Here is a 13,339-nt window from a genome sequence, read left to right as displayed (position 1 = left end):
GCAGCATTTTATCGTTTATAATGACTGATTAGTAACATAATATATATCTACGAGTACGTTGTAGCTACAGAAGAAATATTTTGACGTTTCCCTTTTTCTTACATATGTAATGTATTTCTTTTTTTAACTTCTTCGTGTACCAGATTATCGTAAACTGAAGCAGTCGCATTCAGTTGTCATTTATCTTTTGCTGTGAGCGTATCTTATCGTGCGGGTATAACATTTTATTTTACGTTTTCTGTGTAATTCAATCAATAGTGATTTAATTATGACCGTGAAAAACATTCACGATAGATATTTATTATTGAGTAGTTTTTTTTATACTATTTTTGCGGAAATAAATTATTTTTAATAATTATTATTATTACTGTATTACAATATCCGTGTAGATGGCATATTTAAGTAGTACCACTAAGCTACCCTAACATCGGTTTTTGTCGGTTATAATGACCTAAAATCGTCGGTCCCTTCGAGGTCAATGTTAAAACGATATTTACTGTATTTGATAAGCCTGGTAGTGAAGAAAGAAAAATAATTCTTATTTTACTACTTGCAGCAAGATATATGTTCATTTGAAATTATAAGTGAACGACGGAATTGCCGTCCCATGCACGGTTTTTAGTTTATAAAATAGACTCAAATTTACGTCCCTCATTTTATTTTCGATTCAAATTGTTATAGAAGCATTCTTTCTGTTGTGACGATTTCAGTGGATTAAATAAATCTGAATATCAGATTTAAAGCAAAACGGCCGTGAGATTCTAAAACTCTGATTCTTTTGCAATAAAATAATAATAATAATAAAACATCATGGGCATTTTAAAAATCGATTAATCGAGTCGATCATCGACAGAATGATATATAAGGATTAGATAAATAAAATGTTAAATTTTTATCGATTTTTCACTTCCTTGTACGAAGTAAAGGAAGTATTATGATCGCGAAAATTTAGGTTTTTAGATTTCAACGGAAATATCCATTTTGACTAGTTTCGGCGTGAGGTCTGTATGTATGTATGTGCGTATATCGCATAATTCCTAAACGATTAGCCGTAGGATGTTGAAATTTTGGATTTAGGACTGTTGTAACGTCTAGTTCTGCACCTCCCCTTTTGATTGCAATTGACTGAACAAAAAGTATCCAAAAAAGCCCAAAATCCAAAGTATTTGAATTTTGATCTTTTTCTTAACTGCAGTAATAAGCCCTCACTGAGAGCTTTTCAACGATATATCATAAGTGGTACTTATTTTCATTGATCTAGAGTTATAGCCAAATAAAATATTAATTAATGAAATATTTGGATCTTATAAAGGGAAGGCACATCGGTTCAAATCTGACTTCATCTCCTTTTTTTCAACTTTTTTTTTAATTTATATGTATCGATTTATTAATAATTATTAACTCTGATTGTAAAAAAATTACAATAAATAATAATTTAATAATAACAATAAAAAAAAAGAAAATTATTAAAAGTTATTAATTATTAAGATGTGTATGTAATTTAATAGGCGTACAAGAAAGTCATGTAATTTATGACTTATGTTCACATCAAATTTTTTTACAGTGCTTAAATTTATTTTTTTTTTTAATTTTAAAACTCATGTTTTTTTTTATTTTCATGCCATAAAACGAAACCGGAATACGGCACGCTAGTGTTATATTTTATAAATTTAAGTAGAAAAATTTGATGAATCTAATAATTTGAATTAATTTTTACACGATTTTTTTTCTTTGACACATTAATACGACAAAGTCACCTGCCAAGATAAATGGCGCTTTGTATATTGTAAGCATTACCAGCGGTTCTCAGAAGAATAACAGTGTCTACCAGTGCATTTTTTAGTTTGTGTGTAGTTTTTCCCGACTTTCGAAGAAAAATACGGTATTACTTTCGGTCGCACGGTGGGATTGGGGGTGAAAATTGATTTCCTTTACCTCTTGAGCCATGATAAGTACGAAAATACCATTTATTTAAAATGTGGTTTCCTTATAAATTTATTATAAACCTTTTTTTTTTTTTTTTTTTTTTTTGTCTTCAGTCATTTGACTGGTTTGATGCAGCTCTCCAAGATTCCCTATCTAGTGCTAGTCGTTTCATTTCAGTATACCCTCTACATCCTACATCCCCAACAATTTGTTTTACATACTCCAAACGTGTTATAAACCTACGTATAAAATTTTGTGGCTCGAAAATCTCAAAAATTACTTAATTCCATTGAAATTTGGATATGTTGTAGTAGTGTATCTGAAGATTGGTGGAGTCGTTCTTTAGTTACGCTCAATTTAAGATCGAAAAAATACGAGCCCGGTATTTTAGAAGCGTGGTTCGTTATGATGCTGAAAATTAGAACTTTGATGCTTCTTTATTTGCGGTATCTATTGTTAGCAATATTGTTCGGCGTATTCAGAGAGCATTACCTACTTTGAGGGTCATGATGATTATGTGTTTTTTATCTAAGGGTTATGTTACTGTATATTTTCATACACGCTTATGCAGTTAATCACCATGATGAGTGAGTTGAAACTTGATGCTCGTGTGTAGGGTCTAAAGGTTTTTTAAATTTCTGATTACAATAAGTAATTTTTCAAAAGGAAACAAAATAAAATAACGAAAAAGTCGGTCTTGCGCAGTTCTGCGCAAGAGTTTTTTTAAAATTGTGTTTGAATCATAGAGCAAGGTTGAACCGCCCGCTGCGCATACGGTCACAACGAATGTGTGTGCAGTTGTCGTATAATATAACCGTTACGAAGAACATTTGGGGAAGGTAGTTTATGACAAATGGTTCGTATACAGATCTACCTTCGGACTTGCTTTCAGATAACACAAAGAAGTGACCCAGACACAATTACATCAGTATATACGTCTTAAAATAACAAATTGTACAGTCATATATAACCTTTGTATGAAACTTAATAATCTGATGTGGACACCACATGACTTCCCTGTATGCCTATTAAAGTACATATACACATTTTTTTTTAAATGAAAAGTACATAAAATTTTGTTTCATTAATAACTTCTGATATTGATATTATTGAATTTATTATTTATTGTAAAAAATTTTACAATGAGAGTTTAATAATTATTAATAAATCAATATATTTAAATTTAAAAAAAAAGGAGATGAAGTCGGATTCGAACCGACGTACCTTCCCCTTGACAGATCGAAATATTTCATTAATTAAAAGTTTATTTGGATATAACTCTGGAACCAATGAAACTAAGTACCACTTACATATCGTTAAAAAGATCTCAATGAAGGCTTATTATTGCAGTTGAGAAAAAGTAAAAAATTCCAATTTTTTTTTTATTTAGGGCTTTTTTTGAACACTTTTGGTTTAGTTGATTGCAATCAAAAGAAAAGGTGCACAACTAGATGTTATATAACAGTCCTAAATCCAAAATTTCAACATCCTACGACTAATCGATTTGAGTTATACGAGGTACATACGTACGTACAGACATCACGCCGAGACTAGTCAAAATGGATATATACGTTGAAATTTGAAATTTTTTGCCATCACAATACTTTCTTTACTTCGCACAAGGAAGTAAAAAGGTACGCAATATAGTACGTTATATGAATGTAAATAAAATAAAAAAATACGTTTTAATTAATTTTGATTTTATGTATCCATTTTCCCTGTTTATGAAAAAAAAACATAGGTATATTTTTAAATATTAAAAGCAATCAATTTTTATTGAAGTAGATACTATTTTAAAACTAGCTGGAAACTGTTTGGCCATAAAAAAATGCTACATATGACGATAGAGATGAACTAAGGCTTCTTATTAGACATTTAATTTGCATAATTTTAATAGTGTTTTTACCGAGTGTAAAATTAGTTGTTAAAAAATAGTAAATAAGGAAGATTCTTCTCTAGTTTTCTAGCAGCCTGTTTGAAACAGAAATTTCAGTAAGAAATAGAAATTGATATAGGTTTACTTAAAACTGATATTGTAATAAATTATGATCACTGTAGATTTTTTCGTCAGGCTAAAATATTACGACACTAATCAACATGTTTATTCTGCTTTTTTAGTTCATACTATTTATTTAATAAATCATTTAGTCAGTTATTTTTTTATTGAAATACATAGTTTATTAAGTTTGCGATTATATTTCAGTAAAATTTGTCATTTTATTCTTTAAACAGTATCGTATACTATGAACATGCCAGTGTTATATAATATGCCAGTCGGATTCATATGGTGACATTTTATGCAGAAAGAAATGTTGGTTTACAGGTTTGCCTCGGATTGAAATCTCTTCCTCACTTTGACGTCATTATTTCTTCGGTAATATTTTTTTCAGATGTTATTTTTTGGGGAGATTTAGGCGCTTATTATATCTTTAGCGGATTTCCAAAGAATTTGAAAATGATTCTGCAATATTTATATACGTATGTATATATGATTTTTTCGTCTGCTCTAACGGACCAAAATCTCATTCAGTTTCGATTAAACTTGTTGGGGTGATGTAAATCTATTAGGAATAGTGCCCTATAATTTTCGAGCGCATCGGTTCATAGGAACCGAGGTAGAGGTAAAAAAAACTGGGGTTTTCGGGGCACGTTTTCAAGGTTACCATAAACCGGAAATCCGCCCTTTGGCACACTTATGTGATAGATTTTAAGTTCTTTTTCCAAACTTTTTCATCGCGAGTTCATTACAGAATATAATTCGAAAACGCACTATTTCTTTGTATATTTATTTATTTAGTTAAAAAAAAAACAGAAATAAATAAATCGCTTCCTTTCGAATGACATTAATAAATATATATTTGGGAGTATCCGAAGAATTAATACTTACTTTTGATAGGTACGATTTTCATATAGTTGTAGCAGTACCGGCGATGATCCCTTGTCGGTGTCATTGACGATGATAAATTTATCATCTTCGAAATGAAACGGTTGTAATAGTACCGGCGCAGCGTTGCTGCATTCCATCATCTCAGGAGATTCTTTTTTATCGCATTCAAATTCTTCTAAAGAACAGCATCTTTTTCTGAACACACTCGTCGACCATTCTTCATCTGTATTATTTTCGGAACAGCTTGCGTGTTCTGTCATAAATACCAAAAGTCCTGAAAATTAATAAATTATTATTACTATTTGCCAGTGAAGTTTTAAAAAATTACAAAAGTACAAAATACTGTTTTTTTCCTTTTATATAAACTTCTCTTTTTAATTATACGATGTTTACAAATTTACCTATATTGCTGTGTTTCAGGGAGTGCATATAATTAATTTTTGTTTTACACTAGCTGTCCCGGTCTGTGACGGTCATATGTAACTCGTCTTAGGTTTATTAGACATCAGATATATTTACACTAAATTTTCTTTGAACGTATTCATGCTCATTACACTGCCAGAACTCGTGATTAACAAATAGGGTTTCACTTGTAGGCTTGAATAGCACCGTTTTGATGGGTTTGGAATGCTGATTTATTCAACATTGTATTCGAATTCACTACTTACCTTTTCTTAGTTTTGTCTACTTTTTATATTTATTGTTCTTTAAAGTAACTGTACTTTTTTTGTGTTTCATGTCAATTCAATTACAGCCTTATGGAATCCTATACATGTGTAATACAGAATGTTTATAAAAAAACTCTTAAAGTATTATTAAGGTTTAATGTATTATTTAGATAGCAATATATTTAAATTATTACTTGCGTGAGTGTATATTCTTAAAGGCTAAATTCTGAAGTTTTTTTTTGCATTTAATACATTTCGATATGTGCACTATTCGTTGGCCTGCACATGTCCAGACAGTAATCCAGCTCTTCCACGTACTTGCCAGCATGTCAAGTGTAATGGATGCTACTGCAGCAACAATCTTCTCCCGTAGGTGGTTGATGTCACGGATTTTCTCCGAATTAACGAATGTCTTTCATATACCCCCGCAAAAATAAATCCAATGGGGCCATGTCTGGGCTCCTTGGTAGCCATTGCCATCGATCCTTCTCTTCCAATCCACCTGTTTTGAAACCGAATGTTTAATGTAGCACCGACATGGTTGCTGTAATGCGGCGCACCGCCGTCTAGCTAATAGAAAATTAATCCTTTTCTTCTTCAATATTGTCAGTCTGTGGAAAGACGTAAAATTCGAGCATATCACAAAAGATATCCCCATTAATTGTGCTTTCTACAAAATTGAACGGGCTCACAATACTGTCATTCATCAGTCCGCACTAAACATTGACTTTTAGAGAAACACCCTGATGTTCGATAATTTCATGCAGCGGGTCTGATCTCCAATTCCTGCAATTGTGTCGATTTACTGACCCGCTAATGTGGAATGTCGCATCATCTGAAAATTTGACATTTTTTTTAGGTATTCCTCGTTTTCATCAATTTTGTTAAGCGTTAAAACTGCAAACTCCAATCTTTTCACTTTGTCATTTGGTTTGACTTCATGTAAAAGTTTTAAATTATACGCACGTAGTCTAAGCCTCTTACGTACCACTTTATACACTGTATAGATTTGATATTACGAACTCTATACTGCGCCTTGCTAATGACTTTTTTGGGTTAAGCGTACAAGATGATCGTATTCCTTCCACATTCTGTTTAGGTACGAACGGTCTGCCTGGTGACTTTCCCTTTAAAACACTGCCGGTTTCCTGAAACTGATTAAATGGCCGATAGCTAGCTAATGAAGGGGCTGAAATTAGTGCGCATGCGCGATATGATTCATTGTTGCCGACCGCTTTTATTTGCAATTAGCCCTTTCTTTTGAAATATGGCTTCTAGTTTTAGATATTTTAATTTTTTAAACGCTTCTTGAGCGAAGAAATTTTTATTAATTTTTTGTCTCCACTGACGCTGTTAAAATTGGAATAATAATAATAATAATTACAATTATTATGAAAATGAAAAAGGTATTTTTAAAGCGATGCGTATTATTATAGTATGATGGTAGACGTCAACGTTATATTTGTTTAAGAATACTATATATGCCGCTTCATATTACCGGGACCGATCGGATACCAAATTTTCCACTTCCAATTTTTATTACTATAAGTAAAAACATAATTATTGAATACGATGTAACAATTTTATAATAAGCTTTATTATTTTTAATTATTGATCCTGATTGTATAAGTTCTATTCGAATATTAATTTTTTTTCTTACACTTAGTGTGGATAAAGTATTTTGTATTATTTAATATCTTTATTATCGCTAAAAAATCACATATTTTTTATCTGATTATATAGCATAATTTTGTTTCTGCTAATTTCACTTTCAATAGTATTACCGGTTTAAAAAGGTACAGTATTATTGTAGAGAAGGACGTAGTACAGGTTTTCACGGTGAAAGTTTTATTTAGCTTTTGATTAATAAAAATCACAATCGGTTTCTGATTTGTTAATAGATTTAGGTAATTTTTACAGTCTGACCGGTGTAAATTTATTCGATAAAACTAGTTTTTAATTATAATAACGGTTCAATATCGACCCGTAATAATTATATCAGTAGATTTCGGAGAACGACCTTAAACGTCATTTCGATAATAAGTAATGGCTTTACAGTACCTGGAACGTCTATAAGAATTAATAGCACACTGGAAATTGGAAGGTGTGTGTAACGTATTAACCCCGTTGTCACAGTCAATAATCTGGTTCTCATTAATTACCGAAGTTAAACTACATCGGATGTAGTTTCACTGGATGTTTTTTTATCAATATTTATTCATTGATAATCATCATGGCAATTTATGATAATTTAAAAAACAAAAAAAAAATTATTATCCATAAATTACTGCATCAAAGTATTTATTTAAAAAATAATAATTAAAAACACTATAAGAAACGCATTGAAACTTCCTTAACACTATGTATAGTTTTTCAATTTTTATCTAAGATAAGGATATGATATTTTTTGTGTTTAAACGGTTATTAAATAAATTGTTTTCATTCACAGTCATCGTCAGTGGTACTCATAATCGATTGGAAACCACAAAATTAAACTGATAATAAATAACATTATTCCTTAATTTATTACATTTTATTATCATTTAATTATTTTTTTTAATTAAAAATTTTTCAAATTAAGCAAATGTAATCATCGTACAATATTAATCTTAAATAACCCAACTAATTTAAATAAATATTTAAAATTTGTATGTTTCTCCAAACAGTTTTCCAGCTTCTGCCAGGTCTGTGTGTGTGTGTGTGTGTGTGTGTGTGTGTGTGCACGCGCGTGCGCCTGTGTGTAAAGGCAAATCCAATTGCTGCTACCAGCTAACCAGACCTGACGTAGGTCCAATATTTGTGTAAATTTTCCGGTAAATATGTAGTCTTTAACAGACTATCCGAGAGGGAGGGGAGTGGTCGACCTGAGTCGACCACGCTCCTCTCATTTACTTTTACACGGATTTGAATACTAGATCGTAGATACCGGTGTTCTTTGGTGGTTGGAGTTCGATTAATCACACATCTCAGGAACGATCGACTTGACACTTTATTTACATTCACACATATCACCCTCATTCATCCTCTGAAGTAATACCTTACGGTGGTTCCGGAGGCTAAACAGAAAAAGAAAGAAATGGTTGACCATTCCTGAGACATGTGGTTAATTGAAACCCAACCACCAAAGAACACCGGTATCCACAGTTTAGCATTCAAATTCATATAAAAGCAACTGCCGTTACAAGGACTTTAACTTTGGAATTCTCGGCTTCAAAAATCAGTTGTTTTTGCGATGTGGGGAACCCACCTAGACTAGTGGTCTAGTGGTGAACGCGTCTTCCCAAATCAGCTGATTTGGAAGTCGAGAGTTCCAGCGTTCAAGTCCTAGTAAAGCCAGTTATTTTTACACGGATTTGAATACTAGATCGTGGATACCGGTGTTCTTTGGTTTCAATTAACCAAACATCTCAGGAATGGTCGAACTGAGAATGTACAAGACTACACTTCATTTACACTCATACATATCATCCTCATTCATCCTCTGAAGTATTATCTGAACGGTAGTTACCGGAGGCTAAACAGGAAAAAGAAAAAAAGTTGTTTTTTTTTAGATGACGAGCTTAACCGCTAGACTAAACCGGCGGGTTAAATATTTTAAATAAATAACTAATTTTTAAATACCGAACTAAAAGCAGTTCGTTATTGAATTCAATATGTGTTACGATGTGAATACTTTTTGTCTCGGATTTTGATTTTAATTTCGGATTCTGATGAAGCATCTTAGAGGATTACAAAAATAATTCGATGGCCGACCGCGGCCATCGTTTTATATTAATATTCAGCTTGACGGTCGGTCGAGTTCACCTCAAAATGGCCGCCAGAATTATAATTTTTTAATAATCATTACGCAATAACGGCAAAAGCCATCAGTTGGTTCAAACGCACTATGTAAGATTTACTGAATTGCATAAAATATATAAATATCAGTTGTGTTAATCAAGTGTAAGACCCCAAAATGGCGCAAAAGATATCTTTTTAATAATTGACAAAAAAGACATATAACCGTCAAAAGACGAGGTAAATAAATTATATTAACTTAGCTATGTAGGACCCCAATAGAGATTCACTACAACCACAAAAAACTCATTTGCGCCATCTGCAGATTTAAAAAAAGATTAATTAAAAATTTGAAAAATGTATTTTCTTTTTAATTGTAGCAGTTACTGAAAAGCAAACTGTAACATATAAAACTATAAATTATGATTAGCTTAATGTGGGAGTACTGATTTGATCGTCCACCAAATAATGGTCACGTGACATAAGGGAACATAATTAAGGGAAAATAATATCCCTTAAAGACTTACGTAACCTTAATATACAATAATGTCATTAGTGACATTATTCAGCCAATTAGATTATAATAACATGTTAATGTATATATATATATTTATACTCTGATATACTACTGTACTTATATGAAATCTATAAATAGCAATTTACATTAAATCAAACAATAGTAGTCAAATATACTATACAAATATGTAGTAATCTGAGTTTAGTAGAAGGTAACTTTGTTAGAAATAATTAATAATTGAGAGAACAGTAATAATAATAAGAATGTTCGTTCGGAAAATTCTTACTAAACTTTCCATTCATTTATTTTATTATATTTAAATTAATTTTACCATTTTTAATAACAAAGACAAATCTTTGTTTGTCCATCTTTAAAAAAAACATAGACTAAAAATACTTCTGTTTGGCTGGAAATATCTGGAACAATTTTACTAAAAATTCTGAATAAATTAGAATTATAGTTCTAAGTATTATATGCCGTGATTACTTGATGAAATTCGTGAAGGTGATTTTTATAGAAGGGTGGAGTTTTGTGCAGGATTTATTATTCGTGTTAAAACAGATGGTTGATACGATCTGATGAAGCACGATTCAAATGGAGCGTCCTACTATAATTGTGTAATTGGTATAACGAAAATCTTTTTGTGGTTATTGAGAAGGAACAACGAACGTATTGTGCCTGGAGTTAATGTTCGGTGTGGAAACACAAAATATAGGAGTTAGACCTTATTTTTTCGAGGAAAGTTTAACATGAGAATAATGTTATCCTCGAACTATTGAATGACATCAGTTATCCTATATTTAGTAGCAAGATAACATACTTCCTCTGTATGCTCTTCTAATTAGAGATTATATTGATGAAACTTTTCCTGAACGGATTGAATGCCAAACTTTATTTTAAAAAATTGAGTAATTCAGCGGTTAAACGCTGGCACGAATGCATAAAGGCGTAAGAACAACGATTCTTTGAAAATTTCATCCCCTGATATGAATTAAACATGAAATAACAATTTTTTTGTTTTAATTTGTTTTTATTAGCTGTCTTATTATTATTATTATTATTATTATTAATCGAAAAAGTTAATTTTTAGTTCAGCAATATCTATATGCATTGTTTTGTTGTTTCTTTTTCCCATTTTTTCAATTGTATTGACTTATTGTTTTACTGTCAGTAGAACATTATTATGTACGAGATTATGACTTAAAAAAAACTTTAGTTTTCTTAAACATCTATAAAATTTTTTTTTCAGTTTTTTATGTTAAAAAAATGAAACCATTTGTCATTTTTGTGCCTGAAACGGTCTCTGAACTATTCCATAACCTGAAAAAAATTTGTCTACTGTTCACCAGTTTTTATGTACTGTTAGATAAACAAAGATTACCGAAAAACTGCAAGGAGTTTTGTTAAATTTATTATCTACATAATTTTTAATGTACGAAAGATTACTATTTCCCTATTTGTGAAGATGCTAAAGTGGGAATTATACCTTACAAAATAGATTTATTTATTTTTTACTGGTACATATAATAAGGTTTTTAAAAGTTGCGATTCAGATTTAAATTTATACTTGATACTTCAGGTTTATTAGTATTTATTCTATTCTCTTTTATTTATTTATTATTTATCTTTTTATTCATATTTTTCTGTTAAATTTAAGCGTTGAAATCTAGTGGGTAATATTTTATATAGTTTTTGTTGTAATCCAATCTCTCGTTGTTATATTAACTAAAAATGTCCTATCTGTCAAAGCAATTCCTGTCGAATAATCTTTTAACACATGTTTTTTGGATTTTTTATCATTATTTATGATGTGTTTAACCTACTTTTATCGTGTGATGTTAATGTAACTTTTCGGCTCTTAACCAACTAGGGTTTTTTTTAACAAATATAACACTCAATTCATTTAAGATTTAAATGAGTTAATTATTTACAATTTAAAAAATATATGACGCTGTTTACTGTTTATTATTAGTTTATGTTAATATGTAATTTTTTTAATCCTATTTTTCACATGCTATGCAAATAATTCTTTTAAAAATAACTAAGAAGGAAATCCTTATTAAAAAATTACAAGAAAATATTTCATACAAAACTTGCTATTTATAAAATTTGATTTAATTCTTTCAGTTAATCAATTTTATAGTATATATGTAGAGCCTTAGACACTCCCGGTAACGTAAGGATTCCATCACGGGATCATACATCCAAATCGGTTCAGCCGTTGAGCTGCTACGGTGGAACAAACAAACATACATCATATGTACATTACTCTCCGTTTTGGGCAGTCGTGTGATAAATAATATTTGGAAAAAATAATTAAAACAAATCTTAATTACATTTGATAAATGAGAGTATGTTAATTTATAATAATAAAAAATAATTTTAATAAATAATTTATAATAATAAATTTTAATTGAATTCTGTGTATTTAACGATTGCGAAAACTTTATGTTGGATTCAGTTCTTAAAAATTTGTACTGGGAAAAGTAGAACAACATATAGAATTTTGGTTAACGACTTCAAAAACAGGGATAGGTTTGCAATTTGATCTTGTATTTTTAATTTATCCTCAAGCATTACTCTTCGCTAAATTCGTTTTTTTTTTAAAGGAAAATTACTTTAATGATCCTGTTGTAGATATTTTAAAAATCTACAATTTAGACAATTTTTTTTCCATAAATTTTTTAAACGAAAAATTACATCGTCTCAGAAATTTACGTACAATATTTAAATTTTTTTTTCTTCAGTATTGCAGTGTTGATTTGTTATAGCGTAATGATAATACGTTGATTTCATTCCTTGATATCTCAAGAATTTTCGCATAAAATCGGAAAAAGAATTATACGTTTATCCGAATTACAGCGAGTCCATAAATCAAGCTTGGTGATACATCGTTTCTCTGGACTCATTTTCTTATTTTTATCAATACGCAATTTTTCTACTCACTTTTGTGCTACTTGTAAACAATTTTTTTTTTTTACACGAAGGTTTTTTACTTCTTTGTAAAAAGTAAAGGAAGTATTGTCATCCCGAAAAATTGCGGTTTTCAGATTTCAACAGAAATATCCATTTTGACAATCCCTGAATCCATTTTGATTTGTTTCGGCGGACTTCTGTACGTACGTTTTTACGTATCTCACATAACTCAAAAACGATTACCCTTAAGATATTAAAATTTTGGATTTAGGAAAAGTTTTATGTACTTTTAAAAATGTGTGTATGTAATTTAACAGGCACTATTACATATGTGTGTGTGTGTAATAGATCTGTGAAACATCTGATTATTTATTAGTAATTGAAAATTATAATTTAGAATCGTATTATTTTTGGATTTTCTGGTTTAATTTTATTTAATTATTCGGGAATTTTCTGTTTAATTTTATCTGCACTAAAGTTAACTACAGAGTGAATGAAAAATAGACCCTCATAAGAACAACATATACACTGAGGCATACATGCGGGATCTTTAATTAATTGCAAAAAAATCTTATCTTTTAGTTCATTACACCTCTGATATTGTTGAACAATATTCTCCCTAAGTCGGAGTTGATCATCATTTCGTTT

At 30.2% G+C, this 13,339-nt stretch overlaps 2 protein-coding genes across 3 annotated transcripts in view; one reads left to right on the top strand and one right to left on the bottom strand.

Annotated features, from left to right (window-relative positions):
* LOC142324919 (RNA helicase aquarius) overlaps nucleotides 1–13,339 on the top strand; it is a 250,064-nt gene that overhangs the window by 100,221 nt on the left and 136,504 nt on the right. The window lies entirely within an intron of this gene.
* Nucleotides 1–13,339, bottom strand: part of LOC142324918 (putative G-protein coupled receptor Mth-like 10) — a 56,743-nt gene that overhangs the window by 37,880 nt on the left and 5,524 nt on the right. For both annotated transcript variants that reach the window (XM_075366059.1, XM_075366058.1), the window contains exon 2: nucleotides 4,814–5,087. In XM_075366059.1, coding sequence (XP_075222174.1) covers nucleotides 4,814–5,087 — 274 coding nt within the window. The remainder of the gene's footprint in view (nucleotides 1–4,813; nucleotides 5,088–13,339) is intronic.

The sequence above is a fragment of the Lycorma delicatula genome, chromosome 5 (assembly GCF_047948215.1).
Source record: "Lycorma delicatula isolate Av1 chromosome 5, ASM4794821v1, whole genome shotgun sequence".
NCBI classification, from domain to species: Eukaryota; Metazoa; Arthropoda; class Insecta; order Hemiptera; family Fulgoridae; genus Lycorma; species Lycorma delicatula.
This window is presented reverse-complemented; position numbering and strand designations above follow the sequence as displayed.